The sequence below is a fragment of the Bufo bufo genome, chromosome 4 (assembly GCF_905171765.1).
Source record: "Bufo bufo chromosome 4, aBufBuf1.1, whole genome shotgun sequence".
Classification (NCBI taxonomy): Eukaryota; Metazoa; Chordata; class Amphibia; order Anura; family Bufonidae; genus Bufo; species Bufo bufo.
In genome coordinates this window covers 381,493,203-381,519,847 of record NC_053392.1, presented here as the reverse complement: position 1 = coordinate 381,519,847, position 26,645 = coordinate 381,493,203, and the positions used below count along the sequence as shown (strand labels likewise).

General features: G+C 42.4%; 1 protein-coding gene across 1 annotated transcript in view; it reads right to left on the bottom strand.

Moving 5' to 3' along the window:
- PEX7 (peroxisomal biogenesis factor 7) overlaps positions 1–26,645 on the bottom strand; it is a 294,431-nt gene that overhangs the window by 130,834 nt on the left and 136,952 nt on the right. The window contains exon 7 of the mRNA XM_040429202.1: positions 6,605–6,718. Within this exon, the coding sequence (XP_040285136.1) occupies positions 6,605–6,718 (114 nt within the window). The remainder of the gene's footprint in view (positions 1–6,604; positions 6,719–26,645) is intronic.

The window sequence follows — 26,645 nt, the reverse complement described above, 5'->3', positions numbered from 1 at the left end:
GATGTAAAGGGCTGAACTTCTGAATTCAGGCTGACAGCTGCAAAAGCTCTCTCTCCTGTCAAGAGAGACCAATCGACCATAAAACACTGTTCTTCTATCACTGACACTCTTAAAGGTGTGTTTTGGGAGTTTCAAATATAAGTCTAGTAGCAAACCATGCAAAAAATAAAAAGCAACTAATACTCACCTGTTAAATCCCTGCCGTTCCAGTGATGCCTCTCTGGTGGTCCCTGCTGGTCTGAGATGAGCTACATTAACTCAACAAAGACACCACACAGTGGACACTGCTATCGGCTTTCTACTCCAGTTGGCGGCTCCTAAGAACAGCTTATCGTCTGTCTGAAGGATAGGTGATCAATATCTACAGTCCTGACAACCCCCTTAATAATCCTATATTAGACTGTCAGAATCTGCAACTCAGCTAATACATACAAATAATTAGGTAATGGTTTTATGTAACACTTCTCTTCTAAAAAGTAATTTCAGTAACTGCAAATTAAAAAAAATTGTATCATATATCCCTTATTTCATATGCTGAGGAGTTAGTAGGTCAAGATGTCTGCAGACTGCTTTGATCTTGGGAAAAGAAACATTAATTAGGTATATCTTACTCCACCATTTACCTTATTATCTAATGAAAGGAATTTCCTTGCTTGATGCACAAAAGACTGAAAGGACTTCTGAGTCACGTAAGTAAATGGCCAGTTATTAGATGAACAACAAATGAGAACTTTTGCCTGAGCCAAAAGCCATTTCTATCACATGATAATGGTGGAAAATTGGCTACCTTGCATATTATATTCAAATTGAATCCACATAATCCACTGAAACATCTTGAAATGTGAACATTTACAGAAGTAAGACCATACCGTAAATGTTCCATTTCTGTTTTTCTCACTCATTTTGAGAATATGCTCCCAAATCTATTTACCTTTGGGAACATTGATGACGCGAGTCTCATCAATTTCTCTACTATACTATAAATATATATCCATGGAAAAAGTCTGGCAGCACTCCCTTTAAGACTGTATAAGATGTAGGGTGCCCGCGGTAATCCCTCGATTCAGGACGGAAGACAGCAATGAAAGTCCGCAGCACTCCTTGGAAGATAAAATGTGCTCTTTATTCACACATATCATGTGACAACGTTTCGGCTCTCTCACAGAACCTTTCTCAAGTCAGGTGAGCAAGGTTCTGTGAGAGAGCCGAAACTTTATCACTTGATATGTGTGAATAAAGAGCACATTTTATCTTCCAAGGAGTGCTGCGGACTTTCATTGCTATATATATATATATATATATATATATATATATATATAGCAGCACGATGGCTCAGTGTTTAGCACTGGTTCCTTGCAGTGCTGGGGTCCTAGGTACGAATCTGACCAAGATCACCATCTCCATGGAGTTTGTATGTTCTCTCTGTGTTTGTGTGGGTTTCCTCTGGATACTCTGGTTTCCTCCCACATTCCAAAGACATACTGATGGGGACCTTAGATTGAGAGCCCCATTGGGGACAGTTGGATGCTAATGTCTGTAAAGCGCTGCAGAATATAGTAGCGCTATATAAGTGCATAAAATAAATAAATAATACATTAATTCATTGGACCCAGGGATGCACCGAGCCTTTCTGCTGCATGAGGCAAAATTGAAATTAGCCACCCCCCCTCCTAAACTCTCAATCCAACCCTTCCCCCCCAACCCTAGAACGCTCGTTCCCGACAATCTGCCTGTGTAAAGGTATCAGCAGATCACCTTATGAACAAGTTGTTTTTGTTTCGGATGAAACTGTTGTTTGTGAAAGCACCTAAATTATCGTTTCAGAAATAATGCAGCTGTATGAGGGCAAGCAATCACTATAGCAATCCCTCGTCCTCATACTGTAGAGGAGATTACTAAACTGAGCAAGCAGCCGACTGTCGGGAAGGAACACTTCCTTCCCGACAATCTGCTGCTCATCTAGACATGTAAAAGCCCCGTAAAATACATATTTGGATGAATATACAGGAGAATACAGCACTACATACCTCTTACATCCTCTGAAGTCTCCTCTGATGTACATGTTCTCTTTATTCAACTCCTCCATTTGGACCAGACTGTCTTGATGACTTATTTCAGCCGCCTTTCGTCTCTGCAGAGTTTGGCACCAACACATCTTAGGTCCCTAATTTTTCCATCATTCCCCCTCCCTGGTACCCAAACAGTATTATCCTGCTGCTAAACCCAATACTGTGCCTGCTGTGCTCTCCAACACCCCCAAACACTATATAGAAAAAATAATAGTGCTGCCCCCCCCCCCCCCAAAGTCCCACCAATAGTAGTAATTCTCTCCCAGACTGCTCTCATTAATAACAGTGCCCCTAAAGTACCACAAATAGCGATAATGCTCCCCAAAAGTGCCCCATTAGTAGCAAAGCCCTCTATATTGTGCCCAATAATAATGCCCCCACTGTACTTATAGTAGTAATAATGCTACCATAGTTCCCCCAGTAGAAATAAAGTCCCCCTATAGTGCCCCCAGCAGTAACATGACCCCTCTATAATCAATATTACACTTGTGTATACCTTGCACACATAGAGGCACTTAGACGTATTTTACATTTAGTCTGAGACTACTGGTTGCCTACTCTTGACGTGCGCATTTTTTGTTTTGTGATATTTTTTTGTAAAAATTAACTTTTAATATTCCTATATTTAATAAATGGTGAAAACTTATAGCTAACCTACTTAAAGAGGACCTTTCACCAGAAGAAAGCCTCTAAACTGACTATACAGAAGTGTAGAGCGGCGCCCAGGGATCCCGCTGCACTTACCGTTATCCCCGGGCGCCGCTCCGTTCTCCGGTTCTAGCCTCCGGTATGTAAGTAGTTAGGCTCCACCCACTTGATCCTGCCGGCGTCTTCTTCTCCTATGCTGTAGCGCTGGCCAATCGCAGCGCTCAGCTCATAGCCAGGCAGGATCAAGTGGGTGGAGCCTAACTACTTACATACCGGAGGCTAGAACCGGAGAACGGAGCGGCGCCCGGGGATAACGATAAGTGCAGCGGGATCCCTGGGCGCCGCTCTACACTTCTGTATGGTCAGTTTAGAGGCTTTCTTCTGGTGAAAGGTCCTCTTTAAATTAATTTAAAACTCTCTGCAGTGGACCGTTGGTGTGCTTAGTTAGGTGTATTTTCTCTTGTAACAGCCGTTTGGCAGTTGCAACTGTTGCTTTAATTGGCTAGCTATTTATTTTTGCTGTCTACTTAAAGAGGACCTTTCACTTGTAAAAACTATGTGAACTAAGTATGCTGCCATGTAGAGCGGCACCCGGGGATCTCACTGCACTTACTATTATCCCCGGGCGCCGCTCCGTTCTCCCGTTATGCCCTCCGGTACCTTTGCTCCTTAAGTTATAGTAGGCGGGCCTTCCCTTGTCCTGTGAGCGTCTCCTTCTCCTAGGCTGCAGCGCTGGCCAATCGCAGCACATAGCTCACAGCCTGGGAGGTTTTTTCTCCCAGGCTGTGAGCTGTGCGCTGCGATTGGCCAGCGCTACAGCCTAGGAGAAGGAGACGCCCACAGGACAAGGGAAGACCCGCCTACTATAACTTAAGGAGCAAAGGTACCAGAGGGCATAATGGGAGAACGGAGAGGCGCCCGGGGATAATAGTAAGTGCAGTGAGATCCCCGGGCGCCGCTCTCCATGGCAGCATACTTAGTTCACATAGTTTTTATAAGTGAAAGGTCCTCTTTAAAGAGGACCTTTCACCTGTATAAACGATGTTAACTGAGTATGCTGCCATATAGAGCGGCGCCCGGGGATCTCACTGCACTTACTATTATCCCCGGGCGCCGCTCCGTTCTCCCGTTATAGGCTCCGGTACCTTTGCTTCTTAAGTTAGAGTAGGCGGGTCTTCTATTGTCCTGTGGGCGTCTCCTTCTCCTAGGCTGCAGCGCCGGCCAATCGCAGCACACAGCTCCCAGGCTGTGAGCTGTGCGCTGCGATTGGCCGGCGCTGCAGCCTAGGAGAAGGAGACGCCCACAGGACAATAGAAGACCCGCCTACTATAACTTAAGAAGCAAAGGTACCGGAGCCTATAACGGGAGAACGGAGCGGCGCCCGGGGATAATAGTAAGTGCAGTGAGATCCCCGGGCGCCGCTCTATATGGCAGCATACTCAGTTAACATCGTTTATACAGGTGAAAGGTCCTCTAAGTAGATACTTAGTGTCTGCTAATATTGTAGCAGTTGCTTGCTATATTGCCTGCAGGCTATACAGTGTTAATACTTTTTAGCACTGTATTGTGGTATTATAACTTTTGTTGGTAGTGATGCATTTGCTGCGCTGGCTGCCTGCTACCTGTCTGCTTTCATTTATTCATTCAATTTTTACTCTGATGGCGGCGCAGTCACTCGCTATGCTACCTTTTTATGGCGGCGCAGTCACTTGCTTTTCTACCTACTCGCTACTCGGTAGCTAGCACACTCTATCTCGGGCCGCTGTAGCCTAAAATCTTAAACGCTGCCCCCCGACGTGTTTCGCCACTGATCCCCTGAGGACAGACTGCCCGATCCCCTGAGGACGCCATGTATATGGCGAAACACGTCGGGGGGCAGCGTTTAAGATTTTAGGCTACAGCGGCCCGAGATAGAGTGTGCTAGCTACCGAGTAGCGAGTAGGTAGAAAAGCAAGTGACTGCGCCGCCATAAAAAGGTAGCATAGCGAGTGACTGCGCCGCCATCAGAGTAAAAATTGAATGAATAAATGAAAGCAGACAGGTAGCAGGCAGCCAGCGCAGCAAATGCATCACTACCAACAAAAGTTATAATACCACAATACAGTGCTAAAAAGTATTAACACTGTATAGCCTGCAGGCAATATAGCAAGCAACTGCTACAATATTAGCAGACACTAAGTATCTACTTAAGTAGACAGCTAAAATAAATAGCTAGCCAATTAAAGCAACAGTTGCAACTGCCAAACGGCTGTTACAAGAGAAAATACACCTAACTAAGCACACCAACGGTCCACTGCAGAGAGTTTTAAATTAATTTAAGTAGGTTAGCTATAAGTTTTCACCATTTATTAAATATAGGAATATTAAAAGTTAATTTTTACAAAAAAATATCACAAAACAAAAAATGCGCACGTCAAGAGTAGGCAACCAGTAGTCTCAGACTAAATGTAAAATATGACCCCTCTATAAGGCACCCCTATAGATCCCCCTGTACTAATAAGGGCCCCTATAGTGCCCAATAAGTTATAATGTCCCCTATAATTGCCCCATTATTTATAATGCCCCTTGTAGTAGCCCCAGTAGTTTTAAAGCAGCCTTGTAGTAGCCCCAGTATTTATAATGCCCCCTGCAGTGCGTCCTCTACTAATTACTCCTGTAGGGCGCCCAGTATTTATAATGTCGACCTGCAGTTATAACCTCCCCTGTAGTGTCCGAATGTATAATGCCCCCTGCATTATAATTCCACCCGTAGTGCTCGGGCCCGTGATAGCACCACCCATAGTGCTCCAGCCTGTAATGCCCACCCTGTAGTGCTCCAGCCTGTAATGCCCACCCTGTAGTGCTCCAGCCTGTAATGCCCACCCTGTAGTGCTCCAGCCTGTAATGCCCACCCTGTAGTGCTCCAGCCTGTAATTTCCACCCCGTAGTGCTCCAGCCTGTAATGCCCTCCCTGTAGTGCCCCGATATATTTAAAAAAAATATATATATTTAAATATTCACTTGCCATTCTCCAAGTCCCAGGCCTCTTCCAGCCTGTGGCCTGAGTCGCACAACCTGGTGCAGGCAATTGCAATGACTTCACCGCGATCTCCTGCGCTGGGTCTCAGACACCATGATGACATAATCACAAGCGCCTAAGACCTAAGGCAACAACTTCATGATAAGCAGATAAATTACTTGGACTGCTGATGCATGGTATCTATCAGGTAGTCTGAAAACCAGTGCAGCCATCTTGAATGAAAGAAAAAGAGCCCGGCAATCGATGGATCTGCAGCTGAAAAGGTGCTCAGCATACAAATGTTCTATTGGTTTCCCAGTTAACAAGAAATGTTTTTTCTGGAACTGGATGGTTACTTTAAAGCTCTGTTCATATGCGATTCTGAACTACGACCGACATATGCGCTAATCAGAACGTCCTTTTACATCATACGTACCGGTTTTGTACTGTTCGAAACACTGTAGTAAACTATGCTATACCGTGCAGAGGCACACAAATAAAAAAAACTATACAACATAGAAGAGCTACATTTGAAGCATGGTATCCTGTGACAGATATAGTAGGAGAAGAATATGAGAATTATACTATCTGTGCTTACTGACTCTACTACAGGGATTGCAACCTTCAGCTGTTGTGAAACTGACATTCTTTGTTTTTGGGGATTTTCTGTGCTTAGTGTTCTTTTAAGTAAAACAGCATTAATATAATTCATGCCTGTAAGGAAAAATACGGTAACCAAATATAACAGAATAAACTGCATATTCAATTGTCCAGTTGTTCATGTGTCACATTTACCCTAAAGCACCAAAAGTGTACATACTGTTTATACCACAGTTTATAAAGACAGTAAACTTAACATTTCAAACAATGAATGAGATACAACACTTACTTTGACCCGCCTGACAGCATAGGTATGACCACAGAGCTCAAAGACCGGTTGACGAATAGATCTTAAATCCCAACCTTTTAAACTGCAGTCAACTGCGCCTGTTACGAGCAGATTCTAAAGAAGACAAAATAATAATAATACTATGATTAGTGTGCCTATATGAATGAAAGTACATACACAAAAAAACAACAGTCAAGGGTCCGACAACAGGTTCCTAGAAAGCACCTTCACTGAAGAGCAGGAAAATTACAGAGAATACGAAGTTCCTGATATGAATGTTCTTCAAATGTAATTCCATAAGGGATTACTAATTTGCAATTCTTTATTAGATTACTTCAAGGGTCTCTATAGACAAAGCAGAACTTTGAAGTTATAATGACTAAGCAGTTTGGGTTACCAATAGGTTTTTCTCTTTCACATACTCCTATGACCTCAAACTTAATTCAGTGAATTTATCATGCCTCCAAAATTGTCTTCAAAAAGTTGTAAGATATTGCTTTTCAAGTTTTTGGGCTCATCTGTGAAACAAATTGCGGGATTTTACATTTTTATACCACTCACTCACACTCATAGTTTTGAAAAGTGGGTGGGCGAGTGGACGTGGTGGGACTAAAGAGCTGATTTAATCCAGATTTATCAACTGTCTTTTAAAATGTTGCAAAAATTGTCACAATCTATCTGCAGTAAAGGGTGGCGTGGTTAGTGGAGTAAAATTTGCAGTGTCATAAGAAGGGAGGAGCGAATTTCATATTTTTAAATTCATTTTCGGGTTATGTTGGGGTATCTACTGAATTACATTATCGATTCCGTTACCACAGACCATAACGCAATTCTATGACGGAATGCCTTTAGAGGCATTCCATTATTCATTCCGTCATAATAGAAGTCTGTGGCCTGCATAACGGATCCGTCCGGTTTCCGTTATGCAGGAGATTTTTTGGTTTCCTTTTTCAGACCTGTTACTGACCAAACTACAATGAGCCACAATATAATCACACATCAGACACAAGTGACTGCACTTTTTGTTTTTCAAGGACAAGAAAATACTTAGAGAGTTAAGGCCATATTCTGTCTTTCCTCAGGGTGGCTGCAGTTGCAGTATAAAGTAATTTATTATGACCTGAATCATTGCCAAATGTAATTCAAGGTTATTGTCAAATCACAGGAGACATATTCTAAGGATCCACAAAAGCTAATTATTATAAAACAAGACAAACTTTGTTTTCTAAGTTAAACTGAGATCCTGTATGACGGTTCCCAGAAATAAAGTCAGAAGATTCAGACCACTGTACACTGGCAATTATTAGCTTTAGACAGTCGCAACTAAGCCTGGTACAAATAATGATCTTATTCTCAGTGGGATACGTAATCTGAAGGGGGAGAGCCTTTGCAGAGATGCATATAAAATAACTAACTCTGAGTAATAGAGAATCTTCTTGGATTTGTACCAGAAGAATTGAAGACATGATTTAATTTCACATTATTAATGTTTATAGAATTTTTCTTTCTATATTTTGCATACACTTTTGCATTGCTTTTACTTGACCTGCTTCAACCTGTAGGTGTGTTTTCTCCGCCCTATTGTGACCTGATTGGCAGAGGCTGGTATAAAACGCCCTCAGTTTGGAGCACAACTTTGCAATGAAACATCCTAAGTCGATTCGCATAATACTTCGTTTGAATACTGTACGGAGCAAGCGCTCTGTACAGTATTAGAATGTATTGGCTCCTATGAGCCGAAGTGATTACTTCGCAAAGTCTCACGAGACTTCGCATAATAGCTTCATAAATGAATTTCTTTTGTAAAAAAAACATTTCCCGAACTCCAAGTATTATGCGAATCAACTTCGGATGAAACCTGGCATGATTCGCTTATCCCTAGTCACTACTGTTGGACCTGAAACGCGTAGACCTTATGCTTATACTGGATTTTAATCTGCATTGAACAAGGCTTTGAACAACTTTTTTTGTAGGCTGGACTCACTCCTCTCTTTAGGGTCCATTCACACGTCCGTTGTTTCTTTCCTGATCTGTTCCCTTTTTTGCGGAACAGATCTGGACCCATTCATTTTCAATGGGTCCTGAAAAAAAACAGACAGCTCAATTTCTGTTTTTTTTTTCAGGACCCATTGAAAATGAATGGGTCCAGATCTGTTCCGCAAAAAACGGAACAGATCAGGAAAGAAACAACGGACGTGTGAATGGACCCTTACTCTGAGTTTTAATGTTACACTCTGCACTCAGGAATCGTACCACTCGAGGATGATTAAAAACACAGACCAATGACAATGGTATACAACTAGTTCACCCATTTTCCTACATTGCTGTGCATTTCCATTCCTCAAGCAAAGGGATTGCAGCAAACTTTGCAGTGTTTAGAGAGGCATTTCAGTTTTTGCAAGTTATCCCCTATCCAAAGTATAAGTGATCACTATTAGATTGGCGGGGGGACTAATGCATGGACCATACCAATCATGAAAATGGGGGCCCAGAAATAAATGGAACAGGAGGTTGCACTCCATTCATCTCTATGGGACTGCCGGAGATAGTCAATAGCTCTTGGCTATTTCTGGCAGGTCCCACAGAGATGAATGGAAGAGCAGTGCGGATGGTCAACTGCCGCTCTTAATTCTGGGGACTGCGGGATACCGAGCCTCCATTCTCTTGGCTGGGGGGGTCCAGGTGATAGGAAGTCAATCAAACTAAAAGTTCTGTGCAATGGTAATAACTTGAAACAAATTAAGTATCCCTTTAATAGTAAAGGGAGCCTGTCACCTCAAGCTCACAAATTAGACAGTTCCTGTTGCCCTGCAGTTGACATACACAGTATCCCAACATACATTTAAGTCAATTTTTTATATCCTGAGACCCTAAAAAGAGCTTTTGTTACTTAGATTTAGCACTAATACGGTAATAACTTCATGGTGACAAACTGGCAAATTGCATTAAAGCAACCTGGACTGCTGTTCAGTAATCAATGCACAATCCAAAGGACTACCAAATAGACAGTATGCATTAGGCAGCATGGGAACCTGTGTGGCCATCTTGGATGGCAGAAGAGGAGCCCAGGAGTTAGTGGATCTGCAGTTAAAACGATGAAAAGGATGGCATCATGTAAGTGTTCTGTTAGTTTCCCATTTCTGACTTATTTTTTTCTTGAACTGGAGGGTCACCTTGAATATCTAAAACCACAGATATAGAAGTAAGTACCAGGATAGCAGACATAGCAGCTGCTATGGTTCCCAGTAACTAATGGGGGCACCATTAGCCAGACATGAGGTGCAGTTAACGTTAATATAAATAACGTGTCATTGAAATTTAACCCCATTCTAAGTTTTACTGTGGAACCTGATGATTACGGTACTTCTGCTGTTTGCATTATCCCTTCTGTGTGCCATTACTTTTTGCATTTCTTGTGCTGTGACATTGCTACATTATTCTTGTATTGTGATAACATACATGAGTTATACTTGCATGTGACATTACTGTTTGTATAATTCCAGTGTTGTAGCATCACTGAATAGCTTATCCTTGTACTGTGACATCACTGTGTGCATTAAGCCAATACTGTGACATTAATGTGACTCCACTATGCCCATTATTCCATCACTATGTACATAATCCCTATACTATGACATCAGTATGTGTCTTAGCCCCATGCATTAGAGAGACCCCTTCCAGGTTTTGCTATGGGGCACCATGACTGCTTGTTACGCCCCTGAAGACAGAGTTATTGTAATTAATAAAGCTCCGAACAATCACTTACATCATGCTTCATAGCCAACAAAACATTTTTATGTGCTAAATACAATAATCCCTTATAATACTCTCACTGGGTAGCTCTTGGTAGGGAAGTGCAATTTTAATTTGATGCTGTGTTACAAATGACAGAAGAGTAAGTCATGCATACTAACATTCTTCAGAATTGTTGGCAACGTACGAGAATACTCAAATCATTTCACCTAACAACCTTTCTATATCAAGTAGCGCAATGCTTTAGGGTGAGTTCACATCAGCGTTGTGTTTTCCAGATTTCTCTTCCATCAGAGGAACAGAAAAATGGGGAAAAGCTCATCTTTGCTATTTGAGCATCAATTGTGCTCCGTTTGTGTCCGTTCTGTCAGGCTTCAGTTATCTTTGACGGCAGAAAAAGTGCAACGGACAGGGCTTTTTCTCCTGTCAAAAATGACCGATAACAGCTGGAACTGACACAAACTGAGCATAACTGATGCTCAAAATACCCATAAAAAACGGTTAAAAGGGATCATTTTTTTATTTTATTTTTTTCATTTTTCTATTCCTCCAACAGAACAGAAATATGAAAAAATACAACGCTGATGTGAACTTAAAAGGGTTGTCCAGAATTAGAAAACAAAACTGCTTGCTTTCTTCCAAGAACAGCACCGCTCCTGTCCACAGGCTGTGTGAGGTATTGCAGATCTGTTCCTTTGACTAGAATGGGAACAAGCTGCAATACCAAACTCAACCCATGGACGGGACTGTTTTTTCCTTATTTGCTTCAGTTTTATTTCTATAGTGTTATAAAGTTCTGTGGTTTAGACCTCATGCACACCACCGTGTTCCGCGGCAGAGCGCGGTCCATGGTAACCCGGCCGGGATTCCTTCTGACAGCAGGAGGGCACGGCGTCATTGGTTGCTATGACGCCGTGCGCTTCATGCCGCCGCTGCTGTACAGTGATACACTCGTATAGATCATACCTGTGTATCACTGTACAACAGGGGCGGCATGAAGCGCACGGCGTCATAGAAACCAATGACGCCGTGCGCTCCTGCTGTCAGAAGGAATCCCGGCCGGGTTACCGCGGAACACGGCCGTGTCCATGAGGCCTTAATGACATAGCACCAATATATTCCACAGCTATTTTTCAATTTATTAAGCTATAGTAAGCGAGAGGGCCTTGTTGTAGTATTGTCCATTGCTCTGTAGTTCCTTACTGTGGCTCTATTCGTGCTGTCCACATTAGGTTGCTGCAACAACTGGCACCCAGTCACCAAGCTGAAGGTCCTTAGCTGCTGAATGGCACTTGGTGATTTAGGCAAGTTTCCCTAGCCTAGTTTGTTGTATTGCTATTGTTTGACTACTGACTGTGATCCTGACCTCAGCCTTGTCTCTGACTAAGCACCTACCTACCTACCTACCGCATCCAGCGCCCCAGGAATACTACTACCCACCCTACAGATAACATGACCACTGATGAAGGTCCATCGTGACCGAAACGTCTGGTCAGAAATATTCTGTCATTTATTTATAAATACCATGGGCAAATGGATGCTGAAATAAAACCATACTTGAATTGCAAAATTTTCAACCTGAGTGCCTCAATATTTCATTACTATGCACCTACCTTGTCTGCCTAGTACCTATTGCTTTACTGATCTCGATTTCTGGCTATCTTCTGACTACATTTCTGATTATTCTCTGGCTTGCCGCATTCTGATTAGCCTTCTGAAGATAACCCTCAGCTCTTTACCTCCCTATGCCATGGCATTAGTGCCACCACTGATAATGTGTGACTACTCTAAGGAATGCTGACAGGAAATCCTCCCGCAGAGAAGTCCACACCTCTTTGGGGAGGATAGGGGTGAAGACCAGGGGATTCCTTAAACTTCACAGATTGAGGCTTAGAGAGTTCACGGTCTGGTATGTGGCTATAACAGCAGCTGGGATTTCATTTTGTTTAGCTTTAGAGGCTGTAAGAAGGGTTAGATCTGTACAGCTTATCAACCTCTGATTGTAAAAAAGAAGGTTTCAATTCCCTGACCATCATCAGAGATCCTGAAGTGAAAACTGTGACAAACTGAAACACATAGATTAGCAAGTCGGACAACTTTATGGAAAGATTAAGGTAGTTCTCCAGTCATTTTTTCTAATTCATAGCTAGTAATAACCTGAGGAAGGAAGATGTTTTACATAGTACTTCTCTATCCCTTGCTCCACGAATGCCGCAGTCCTCGCCTCGCTCGCACAGGCTATTCTGCCCTTGTTAGCCCTTAGGCTGGTTTCACACGAGCAAGTTCAACGCATTGAAGCTCCCGTACTGACCTCTCTAGCACTGACAGGGTCGTAAAGCATTATATTGATTTATGATGTGTTCACCTGAGGGGTTAGGTCAGGGATGGGCAAACTAGGCCCTCCAGCTGTTTTAAAACTACAAATCTCATCATTCCCAGTCTGCCTACAGCTATCAGCCTACGGCAGGGCATGATGGGATTTATAGTTTTAAAACAGCTGGAGGGCCGAGTTTGCCCATCCCTAGGTTAGGTAATGTGATATTTTTATAGAGCCGGTCGTTACGGACGTGGTAATACCTAATATGTATACTTTATTTTATTTATGTTTTAACCCCTTAAGGACCTAGGACGTACCGGTACGCCCTATTTCCCGAGTCCTTAAGGACCCAGGACGTACCGGTACGTCCTGACTTAAAATCTGTATTCCGGCGCCCCAGGGGTTAATTGGAACGGGATTTCGGCTGAAATCATTCAGCCGGCATCCCGTAACAATGCAGGGGGGGGTCATTTGACCCCCCCGTATCGGCGATCGCAGCAAACCGCAGGTCAATTCAGACCTGCGGTTTGCTGCGCTTTTTGCAGTTTCTGATCGCCGCGGTCCCTGACCGCGGGGATCAGAAACTTTAGAGTGGCTAAAATCATTATTTTTCACCCCCCCCTGCACCCCTGCACGATTTTATGCCGGAGGGTGGTGCGGGGGGGGTGTCGCAGGCGGTGGGGGCGTTGCGGGAGGCGGGCGGTGCGGCAGGCGGGATCGCGATCCCCCGCCCGCCTCCCCATGAACGATCGTTGGCTTCTAGTGGGTATACCAGGGTGCCAGCACATTGCTGGCACCCTGGTATAAACGGCTGACATCTGTGAAGATGTCAGCCGTTTAACCCTTTCCATACCGCGGTCCGTACGGACCGCTGTATGGAAAAAGTTAACTGTCATCGGTCAGGGAGCTCCCTCCCTCTCCATCGGGGGGCTGCTGTGGCTTTGCAGCCCCCCGATGGAGAGGGAGAGAGCCCCCAGAGAGCCCCCCTCAGCCCCGTCCTTACCCTTCCCCGTCTGCGAAGTTCTGAGCAGACGGGGAGGGTTCCCATGGCAACAGGACGCCTGCTCAGGCGTCCTGCTGTCCATGGTGCTGAACAGATCTATGCTAAAAGCACAGATCTGTTCAGTGTAAGTAAAATACAGTACAGAACAATATATATTGTTCTGTACTGTATTATACAGACACCAGACCCACTGGATCTTCAAGAACCAAGTGGGTCTGGGTCACAAAAATGTAAAAAAAAGTGAAAAAAGTTAAGATAAAAAAAAAACATTTATCACTGAATAAAAATTAAAAAAATAAAATAAACTACACATATTAGGTATCGCCGCGTCCGTAACGACCTGATCTATAAAATGGTCATGTTACTTTCCCCGCACGGTGAACGCCATAAAAATAAAAAAAATAGAATATGGAGACACTAAAACATTTTTTTGGTTTTAAAAATGAAGTTAATGTATAAAACTTACATAAATAAAAAAAAATGTATACATATTAGGTATCGCCGCGTCCGCGACAACCTGCTCTATAAAAATACCACATAATCTAACCTGTCAGATGAATGTTGTAAATAACAAAAAAAAAAAACGTGCCAAAAAAGCTATTTCTTGTTACCTTGCTGCACAAAAAGTGTAATATAGAGCAACCAAAAATCATATGTACCCTAAACTAGTACCAACAAAACTGCCACCCTATCCCGTAGTTTCTAAAATGGGGTCACTTTTTTGGAGTTTCTACTCTAGGGGTGCATCAGGGGGGCTTCAAATGGGACATGGTGTAAAAAAAAACAGTCCAGCAAAACCTTCCTTCCAAAAATCGTATGGCATTCCTTTCCTTCTGCGCCCTGCCGTGTGCCCGTACAGCGGTTTACGACCACATATGGGGTGTTTCTGTAAACTACAGAATTAGGGCCATAAATATTGAGTTTTGTTTGGCTGTTAACCCTTGCTTTGTAACTGGAAAAAAAATATTAAAATGGAAAATCTGCCAAAAATGTGAAATTTTGAAATTGTGTCTCTATTTTCCATTAAATCTTGTGCAACACCTAAAGGGTTAACAAAGTTTGTAAAATCAGTTTTGAATAGCTTGAGGGGTGTAGTTTCTTAGATGGGGTCACTTTTATGGAGTTTCTACTCTAGGGGTGCATCAGGGGGGCTTCAAATGGGACATGGTGTCAAAAAACCAGTCCAGCAAAATCTGGCTTCCAAAAACCAAACCGCGCACCTTTCACTCTACGCCCTACTGTGTGCCCGTACAGTAGTTTACGGCCACATATGGGGTGTTTCTGTAAACGGCAGAGTCAGGGCAATAAAGATACAATCTTGTTTGGCTGTTAACCCTTGCTTTGTTAGTGGAAAAAATGGGTTAAAATTGAAAATTAGGCAAAAAAATGAAATTCTCAAATTTCATCCCCATTTGCCAATAACTCTTGTGCAACACCTAAAGGGTTAACGACGTATGTAAAATCAGTTTTGAATACCTTGAGGGGTGTAGTTTCTTAGATGGGGTCACTTTTAGGGAGTTTCTCCTCTTGGGGTGCATCAGGGGGCTTCAAATGGGACATGGTGTCAAAAAACCAGTCCATAAAAATCAGCCTTCCAAAAACCATATGGTGCACCTTTCACTCTACGCCCCGCTGTGTGGCCGTACAGTAGTTTACGGCCACATATTGGGTGTTTCTGTAAACGGCAGAGTCAGGGCAATAAAGATACAGTCTTGTTTGGCTGTTAACCCTTGGTTTGTTAGTGGAAAAAATGGGTTAAAATGAAAAATTTGACAAAAATATGAAATTCTCAAATTTCATCCCCATTTGCCAAAAACTCTTGTGCAACACCTAAAGGGTTAACAATGTATGCAAAATCAGTTTTGAATACCTTGAGGGGTGTAGTTTCTTAGATGGGGTCATTTTTGGGTGGTTTCTATTATGTAAGCCTCGCAAAGTGACTTCAGACCTGAACTGGTCGCTAAAAATTGAGTTTTTGTAAATTTCTGAAAAATTTCAAGATTTGCTTCTAAACTTCTAAGCCTTATAACATCCCCAAAAAATAAAATATCATTCCCAAAACAATTCAAACATGAAGTAGACATATGGGGAATGTAAAGTCATCACAATTTTTTGGGGTATTACTATGTATTACAGAAGTAGAGAAACTGAAACTTTGAAATTTGCTAATTTTTTTCACATTTTTGGTAAATTAGGTATTTTTTTGTGCAAAAAAAATAATTTTTTTGACTTCATTTTACCAGTGTCATGAAGTACAATATGTGACGAAAAAACAATCTCAGAATGGCCTGGATAAGTCAAAGCGTTTTAAAGTTATGAGCACTTAAAGTGACACTGGTCAGATTTGCAAAAAATGGCCTGGTCCTTAAGGTGAAAATGAGCCCGGTCCTTAAGGGGTTAAATAATATCATTTTTGAAACAATTTTTTTTTTTTTAGTGTCTCCATATTCTGAGAGCCATAGTTTCTTTTATTTTTTGGGCGATTGTCTTAGGTAGGGTCTAATTTTTTGCGGGATGAGATGACTGTTTGATTGGCACTATTTTGAGGGGCATATGACTTTTTGATTGCTTGCTATTACACTTTTTGTGATGTAAGCTGACAAAAAATGGCTTTTTTGTGGCACTGTTTCTATTTTATTTATTTTTTACGGCGTTCACCTGAGGGGTTGAGTCATGTGATATTTTTATAGAGATGGATGTTACGGACGCGGCGATACCCAATATGTCAACTTTTTTTTTTTTATTTCACTTTAACACAATAATAGCATTTATGAAACAAAAAATAATGTTTTAATGTCTCCATGTTCTGAGAGCTATAGTTTTTTTTTTTTTTTTTTTAGCCATTTTCTTATGTAGGGGCTCATTTTTTGCATAATGAGGTGACTGCTTTATTGGTACCATTTTCTAGGAAATACGCCTTTTTCATCACTTCATGTTGCATTTTTTGTTATGTAAGGTGACAAAAATAGCTTTTTTTTAACACAGTTTTTATTTTTTTATGGTGTTTATCGGACAGGGTGGATCATGTGATATATTTATAGAGCCAGCCGTCACGGACGCGGCAATACCAAATATGTCTATTTTATTTATTTTTTCCTATTTTAAATTTTTTTGTTTTTTTATTACTTAATTGGGGATTTTTTTTTTTTTATATGTGAAACTTTTATTTTATTTTATAAAACACTTTTTTTTATCTATTATTTTACACTTTCTGTCCGCGATAAGGTCATACAAGACATCTGGGGGATATTTGACTTATTTTTTTCACTATTGATTTCTCCTGTAACTGGGGCTGACATAGTAGCCCCAGTTACAGGAGAAATACATCCCCCCAGAGAGGCTGTACAGCCTCAGTGCAGGGCTGATCGAGGTCTGTGAAAGACCCAACAGCTCCTGCACTCTCCCGGCCCCAGCGGTCACATGACCACCGGGCCGGAACAGGAAAAGCATAGCGCTTCCTGATCTGTATACACAGCGCTCGTTGAGCGATGTGTATACAGCGATCTAGAAGGCAGGGACACCTGGGAACTGTCCCTGCCTTCCCTCTAGGTTGCCCTGCTGTCACTGACAGCGGGCCCCCCGCTCTGCAGCTGCACGATTAGCGTGCAGCTGCGATCTCTGAATGGACGTTCCAGAACGTCCGTTCAGAGTTAAATATCCACCCATAGGATGTTTATATCCTATGGGTGAATGTGAGGTGGTTAACATTGGGGGTCTGACTGTGGCTCTGAGCTGAGGTCTGATTAACATTGGGGGTCTGAGCTGAGGTCTGATGAAAAATATTTTTTTCTAATTTTCCTCCTCTAAAACCTAGGTGAGTCTTATAGGGTGAAAATACGGTACTTATTTCTGCAATGTTATTTTGAAGGACAATGTCTACATAGTTAATGCTCCAGATAAGGCTACTTTCACACCTGTGTTCGGGTGTCCGCTCGTGAGCTCCGTTTGAAGGGGCTCACAAGCGGCCCCGAACGCAGCCGTCCAGCCCTAATGCATTCTCAGTGGAGGCGGATCCGCTGAGAATGCATCAGTCTGCCAGCGTTCAGCCTCCGCTCCGCTCAGCGAGCGGACACCTGAACGCTGCTTGCAGCGTTCGGGTGTCCGCCTGGCCGTGCGGAGGCAAGCGGATCCGTCCAGACTTACAATGTAAGTCAATGGGGACGGATCCGTTTGAAGATGATACTATATGGCTCAATCTTCAAACGGATCCGCCCCCATTGACTTTCAATGTAAAGTCTGGACGGATCCGTTCAGGCTACTTTCACACTTAGAAATTTTTCTAAGTTATAATGCAGACGGATCCGTTCTGAACGGATGCAAACGTCTGCATTATAGGAGCGGATCCGTCTGATGAAACATCAGACGGACCCGCTCTGAACGCTAGTGTGAAAGTAGCCTAAGATGGGTTGTGTTGGTTGTTGCTTTAAAAAAATAAATAAAAATGTAATACCTCCCACTGAAAAATATCCTATTCGTATTCCAAAACAGCTGAACAACCTTAACAGTGCAGTGGAAACGTCAGATTTGAGCAGCTATAATTTGCAAATACCGAGGCCAAATTAAACCTCACAAGTGTGAAAAAATAAATAGAATCATGACAGTGATAAAGCATGAAAAGGTTTTATAATTTCATTAGCAGACAGAATCTTTTTAAGATAATTTAATGCATCATCTGCACATTCATATCATACACAAATTGTTAATTTCACATTTCAATGTAGCAATGTCTTTTTTAATTAATGCTAAATTATCATTTTTTTATGTTACATGTTATTGCTGAGTGGAAGGTTCCATGCCGAAACATGAAAGATAGAGACAGATGCCTATCCTATAATTTAATAACCCAAAAATGAATCCTATTGACCTGCAGCATTCAATCCATACAGAAATATAGCCACAGGGTGCTTTCTGACCTTCTTTACAGCATATTGGTCTGGTGTCATGTAAGGATGAATAGAATACAATGGAAAACGCGGCGTTTAATCTAAGCTTGGACTGACAATTGGAGTAAAACTGACCAAAGAGAGCAATCATTTTATTAGCTAATACTATTGAAAGTGGCAGTCATCTGTGACAAAGACTGCAAAATACGAGGTTCTTATTATGAAATATGGGATTCTCCCCTGGTCTCTGAAAAAGCTTTGTCAAAAGGCAAGCCAATAAAATGGTTTAGTACAATGCACAAAATAATAGGAAAAAAAAAACAGATTTCAATCTAATGTTTAAAGTACAAATTAAATTTGCATTTTACATATGATAATGGATAAAGATACAGCAAAACAATTTAATCCGGTCTATTTTCCAGTTTTGGTATATTTTTTCATATACTGTAGCTTGCTTGGAATGCATAAAAGGGGAAAAAAAATCACTTGCACCTGCACTAGATCCAATACAATCTGTGCACAATTATTAGGCAAGTTGTATTTTTGAGCATTCATTTTATTAGTGAACAATTACAGTCAATCCAAAAAGTTAATAAATCTCTAACCTGAATATTTAAGAAAGTAAAAGACAGGTTTTGGCTTTCTTAGGAGAATATCTGTGCAGAATTATTATGTATCGTAACTAAATGAAAAAAGGAAATTTTACAACTCACTTGTTTATTTTCATCTGTTAAAGTGAGAATAATAATTTAAAAAAAACTCAAAATTATGATGTCGGTTCTCGGCAACCACTTACTTTTAACTTTTTAATGACAGACTGCTGAAATCAACTCGCCTGTCTCTACTTTATGCCACCATTAGTATGGGCAGCATAAAGTTGATGACAGGTTCCCTTTAAGATCAAATTTTTGTGCAGGAGGAACCACAGACTCCCAGACACCTGTTCAGAGAGGTGAACTGTTTTCCTTCACGTAAAACCGTAAAGAAGGGCCCACAAGTTCTCAATAGGGTTTAAGTCAGGTGAGAAAGGGGGTCATGTCATTATTCTTTCATCTGTAAAGCCTTTACTGGATGGCTGTGGAGTAGAGAACTTCGATGCATGAGATGGGGCATTGTCCTGCAAAAAAATCTTTTTTTTTTTTTCTTGAAAGATGCTGACTTTTTCCTGTACCACTGGTTGAAGAAACTGTCTTCTAAAAACTGGCAGTAGGTTCAGGAGTTGATTTTGAATCCATCATCAACACAAAAAGGTCCAACTAGCTCATTTTTAATAACAGCAGCCCACAGTAGTACCCCACCTGCATCTTTCTGGTGTCTTGAGTGGAAGTTGAGCTCTGTCCCCATTACTGATCCAGCCACATGGCCCATCCATTTGGTCTATCAAGAGTCACTCTCATCTAATCAGCCCATAAAACCTTATGTGTCTTGTTCAGTGGTGGTCAGGTTTCAGGCTTTCTTACCTTGGCCATGTCTCTGAGCACTGAATACCTTGTACTTCTGGGGACTCCAGGGAGGTTGCAGTTCTGGAATATGACAACCCTACAGGATCTCCTGATTGGGCTCCTGATTCATGTTTGTTTCTTCTCAAATCTTTGGCTGTTAATTTGCTATATTTTTCCTCAGCACATTTTTTGCAACCCTGTTGACTATTTGCAACAAAACGTTTGATGGTTATGCGATCACCCCCCCAATATCTTAGCAATTTGAAGAATGCTACATCCCTCTGAAAGACTTTTAACAATTTTTGACTTTTCAGAGTCAGTTAAATCTCTTTTGGACCATGTTGCCAGAGGAAAACAAGATGCCTAAAAATTAAGCACACCTTGATATAGGGCAGTGCTTCTCAAATAGTGGTGCGCGCCCCCCACGAGGGGCGCCAGGCTCCGTAAAGGGGGGCTCGTTCAGGGCCGGCCTTTGGGGTGTGCGAATTTCTTCTGTATAATGCCGGCAGGCAGGCCGGCGCGTCCCTCAGTGATGTCACGTGCCTGCGCCGCCTGCTTTATGAATGAAGCAGGCGGCGCAGACAAGTGACGTCACTGAGGGACGCGCCGGCCGCCCGGCCCGCCTGCCGGCATTATACATTAGAAATTCGGATATACGGTACTATTAGGAGTGAGGGGGGCATGTTTAATAACTTTAAATGGCGGCGGCGGGCACACGGAATCTGTGGATGGCACAGTTAAGGGGTGGGGGTCTGTGGATGGCACTGTTATGGGCTGGGGGGGGCACTGTGGATGGCACTGTTATGGGGTGGGGGGTCTGTGGATGGCACATATATAACAGTGCCAGCCACAGATCCCCCTGTAACAGTGCCAGCCACAGATCCCCCCATAAGTGTCCGTCATCCACAGATCCCCCCATAAGTGTCCGTCATCCACAGATCCCCCCATAAGTGTCCGTCATCCACAGATCCCCCCATAAGTGTCCGTCATCCACAGATCCCCCCATAAGTGTCCGTCATCCACAGATCCCCCCCATAAGTGTCCGTCATCCACAGATCCCCCCATAAGTGTCCGTCATCCACAGATCCCCCCCATAAGTGTCCGTCATCCACAGATCCCCCCATAAGTGTCCGTCATCCACAGATCCCCCCATAAGTGTCCGTCATCCACAGATCCCCCCATAAGTGTCCGTCATCCACAGATCCCCCCATAAGTGTCCGTCATCCACAGATCCCCCCATAAGTGTCCGTCATCCACAGATCCCCCCATAAGTGTCCGTCATCCACAGATCCCCCCATAAGTGTCCGTCATCCACAGATCCCCCCATAAGTGTCCGTCATCCACAGATCCCCCCCATAAGTGTCCGTCATCCACAAATCCCCCCATAAGTGTGTGTCCGATCCACATTTCTTTCTTTTTTTATTCTCTTATACGTTAATAAGGATACAGTGTTATGCAGAGGTGTACTTATAACAATTTTATAGACAAATGACACTATTTACAGTCGCGCGGGGGGCGCAAAATGTTTTCTTCTTCCTAGGGGGGGCATGACAGAAAATAATTGAGAAGCACTGGGGTCTTGATCTCCTTAGGACACACCCTCCCTCATTATACAAATTCAATACCTGATATGCTTCAACACGCATTCAAGTTTATACAGCTTGGAGTTAGAAAATATGCATAAAAATTATGCAACTTTTCTCCGCTCACGCAGGTCTAAAAAAGTGGGCGTGACATGGGCGGGGAAGGGGACAGACCAGCAGTCTCTTACCATTTTCTTTGCCTAGTTTAAGCGTAGAAAATGGTCTAAATGTGAGACAGCTAGGAAGCTAACTTCTATTTAGAAGCGGCAGTGGATCTGCCGAGATTATGTAGAGGCCAGCGCCTCTACATAACTCCGGCAGGACCAGCATCAGCTATAGGGGATATTAAGACAGGCATCTAAAAAGCCGGTCTTAATAAATGACCTTCAAAAAGTCCATAGAAAAGCCGTATTATGTACATCGTTCTGTGTAACTGAAGAAGGGGCTGGTCTCCAAAACGCAAAACCCCCAGTTTGTGCCTCTCTCTATACACTCTAGACTCACAAAAGGTATTACTCGATGTTACACTCTATCTTATTTTTTTTATAGGTTGCGGAAGCGGCCATATAACGGATGAATGTGACGCACAGGTCAAAGCCAAAACCCTCACCTGAGTGACGCAACCACTTCCAATAGCTGATTGACTGGGTGCGGGAATTCGATCACCACCGATGAGATGCTGCCTCCACTAGCCCTATGCCTACCCTTTCTTACACCTAAAAAGAATTGCATTTTTTCACATTTTTGTCAACTTACACAAAAAGTGAAAAACACTGAGCTAAAGCATAAAATAAAAAAACAAAACATTTCCAACATCTCATCCAAAAAGGTTAATTTTTACTATAGACTTTCCACCGTCTGAAAGCATGGACGTGAAAGTGTTAAGCAAATACGACTCCATTATGGAATGAAGAAAAGAAAGTAGGACACTCACTGTGAACAAAAAAAATAATATGGACAATGTCAAATTTACAAAAAATTTTTTATTATTTCAATAAAGCAAAAGACTAGCAGGATCATTAAAGGGGTTATCCAAACTATAAAACATGCCCCCCAAAGCCCGGCCTCATATAGATTATACATACCCTCCTCCATATGATGGGGCCCGGGCATTGGGGCCATATTTTATAGTTTGGATAAATACATTAAAGGTTCACAATATGATGGCTTATCCAGTCGCATGAAGGGGACAAAGCTGCACTACCTGCACAAATGCTACTTAGTAGACAGTGTGCAGTTCAAACAGATAATACAGCATTGCACTTCAAACAGCTGTTTAGCAGGGGTGCCACGTTTTGGACCACCACCAATCTGATATTGATGGCCAACTCTCAGTGTAAGCAGTCAGTAATATGAACCCTGAAAACCTCTTTAATCATTCATTTTGTCCCTTACATTGAGCATGACAGAGGAATTATTGATACAATTCCCACAGGGCCGAAGACCTAAAAATGAAATGAAGCACCCAGACCTGCATTATCCTTTTTATTAAATATCAAAGTCTTATTAGAAAGTGCTTCTTAACTATCAGAGCAAATATTGCTTTACTAGCTAACATTCTAGGCAAAACCTCATTCAGATCAAATTTTAATGATAAAATTTCCCTCCAGACGGTAATGTAAAGGTCAGAGCAAAAATCACTTACTTTATCAATAAGGCTGTGTTCCTTTTAACTACTAAAAGAAGCATTTTGGGAAATGGTTCATTTAATTTGCGGTGCCAGCACTGTGCAGTCATCTGTGGTTGGTGCAGTGAAATTTATGTGCCATTTATTCGCTCATATAAATTGACTGGAATGGAAAACCTAATAACATGGCTGCGAGTTTAAAAATCCACACTTGATAACTTTGAATCCTTTGAACTGCAACTCACCGGTAAGACTGAAATCTACCACAAAAAGTAATAAGGATAAATGCTTTAAAAAGGTTTCATCATTTGTTCAAACATAGAGTGGACGTAAACATTCTCCCATGATCATGAGCTCATCAGAAGGATCCTACTGCTGAGAAGCCCATATATACATAAAACATATACAGTGGATATAAAAAGTCTACACACCCCTGTTAAAATGCCAGGTTTCTGTGATGTAAAAAAAATGAGACAAAGATAAATCATTTCAGAACTTTTTCCACCTTTAATGTGACCTATAAACTGTACAACTCAATTGAAAAACAAACTGAAATCTTTTAGGTGGAGGGAAGAAAACTAAAAAAAAATAAAATAATGTGGTTGCATAAGTGTGCACACCCTCTGTGCACACTGGGGATGTAGCTGTGTTCAGAATTAAGCAATCACATTCAAAATCATGTTAAATAGGAGTCAGCATACACCTGCCATCATTTAAAGTGCCTCTGATTAACCCCAAAAGCCATGGTCCACAGAGAGCTTCCAAAGCATCAGAGGGATCTCATTGCTAAAAGGTATCAGTCAGGAGAAGGGTACAAAAGAATTTCCAAGGCATTAGATATACCATGGAACACAGTGAAGACAGTCAACATTAGGTGGAGAAAATATGGCACAACAGTGACATTACCAAGAACTGGACGTCCCTCCAAAATTGATGAAAAGACGAGAAGAAAACTGGTCTGGGAGGCTACCAAGAGGCCTACAGCAACATTAAAGGAGCTACAGGAATATCTGGCAAGTACTGGCTGTGTGGTACATGTGACAATCTCTCGTATTCTTCATATGTCTGGGCTATGGGGTAGAGTGGCAAGACGAAAGCCTTTTCTTGCGAAGAAAAACATCCAAGCCAGGCTACATTTTGCAAAAACAAATCTCCAAAAAGCATGTGGGAAAAGGTGTTATGGTCTGATGACACCAAGGTTGAACTTTATGGCCATAATTACAAAAGATATGTTTGGCGCAAAAACAACACTGCACATCACCAAAAGAACACCATACCCACAATGAGGCATGGTGGTGGCAGCATCATGCTTTGGAGCTGTTTTTCTTCAGCTGGAACTGGGGCCTTAGTTAAGCTAAAGGGAATTATGAAGAGTTCCAAATACCAGTCAATATTGGCACAAAACATTCAGGCTTCTGCTAGAAAGCTGAACATGAAGAGGAACTTCATCTTTCAGCATGACAACGACCCAAAGCATACATCCAAATCAACAAAGGAATGGCTTCACCAGAAGAAGATTAAAGTTTTGGAATGGCCCAGCCAGAGCCCAGACCTGAATCCGATAGAAAATCTGTGGGGTGATCTGAAGAGGGCTGTGCACAGGAGATGCCCTCGCAATCTGACAGATTTGGAGTGTTTTTGCAAAGAAGAGTGGGCAAATCTTGCCAAGTCAAAATGTGCCATGCTGATAGACTCATACCCAAAAAGACTGAGTGCTGTAATAAAATCAAAAGGTGATTCAACAAAGTATTAGTTTAAGGGTGTGCACACTTATGCAACCATATTTTATTTTTATATTTTCTTCCCTCTACCTAAAAGATTTCAGTTTGTTTTTCAGTTTATAGGTCACATTAAAAGTGGAAAAAGCTCTGCTATGATTTATCTTTGTCTCACTTTTTTACATCACAGAAACCTGACATTTTAACAGGGGTGTGCAGACTTTTTATATCCACTGTATACTATGTTACTATGAGAAGCGCATATGATCAGCTACCGTGGACATGCATACACGCTGGTTCCTATGGGAATATGCTACCTAAACTGGCTGTCCTCTTGGGCTTTTGCCTCATCTATTCATTTAAATGGTTGCCATTAAATGCTACATTTCCTCTGTTGAAACCAACTGCAGCTTCTGCTATAATAACCTCTGATTGCCAGGTAGGACAACCCCTATCCATTTAATCTCTTCCCTCATGTGAACGTAACTGTACATCCAGATAACATGTTCGTTTCTGCAATCGGGCGTACAGTTATTCCCAAACTTTTACAGGAGTCTGTGACACTATAGAGTGCCAGCCCTGAAGTCTCCATTCTCCCCAGCAGAGGAGACTCGGGAGCAGGTGGCAAGGGACCAATCAGAGTGGTCCCTTGTCAGCAACCGCTCTGACTAATCAGGACGTAAATGCTGTTTTTAGGCTCTGATCTCCACAGATCGAATCCGTGGAGATCAGAGCCTGCAATAAGGTATGGCTCTGAGCCCCCCTGTGTCCACATTGTACTATCTGTGTCCTCCCATCTGTGCCCTTTGCAGCCCAGGCAAATTAAGAACTTGATGGCAGCGGTTCACAAATAAAATAAACTACACAATTGGTACTCCCAGGTAATGGCCTGATCTGTAAAAGGATCATGTGTCTTATCCCGCATGGTGAAAGCAGTAAAAAAAAATATATATTTTTACATTTATGACGGAATTACAGTTTTTGTCATCTTACCTCCTCAAAAAATTAAATGAATAGTGATCAAACAATTACCATATTTTTCGCTTTATAAGAACCACCTGATAAGACGCACCTAGGTTTTTGAGGAGGAAAATAAGAAAAAAATATTTTGAACCAAAAGGTGTGCTTTTGGTAGGTTTTGAACTAATGGTGGTCTGTGGATGCCGCACTGTTATGAGGGCTCTGTGGATGCCGCACTGTTATGGGGGGGATCTGTGGATGACGCACTGTTATGGGGGGGGGTCTGTGGATGACGCACTGTTATGGGAGGATCTGTGGATGACGCACTGTTATGGGAGGATGTATGGATGACGCACTGTTATGGGGGGGGATCTGTGGATGAGGGATCTGTGGATGACGCACTGTTATGGGAGGATCTGTGGATGACGCACTGTTATGGGAGGATCTGTGGATGACGCGCTGTTATGGGAGGATCTGTGGATGACGCACTGTTATGGGAGGATCTGTGGATGACGCACTGTTATGGGAGGATCTGTGGATGACGCACTGTTATGGGGGGGGGATCTGTGGATTACACTTATGGGGCTCTGTGCATGACACTTATGTCATCCACAGATCCCCATAAGTGTCATCTACAGATACCCCATCAGATGCATCAGTGTGGAGGGAGGAGTAGGAGACACTCATGGCGGGGCTCGGTGCAGTGATTCTACTCTAATACACCGGGCCCCGCAGCTGTTAAGTACATTCAATCC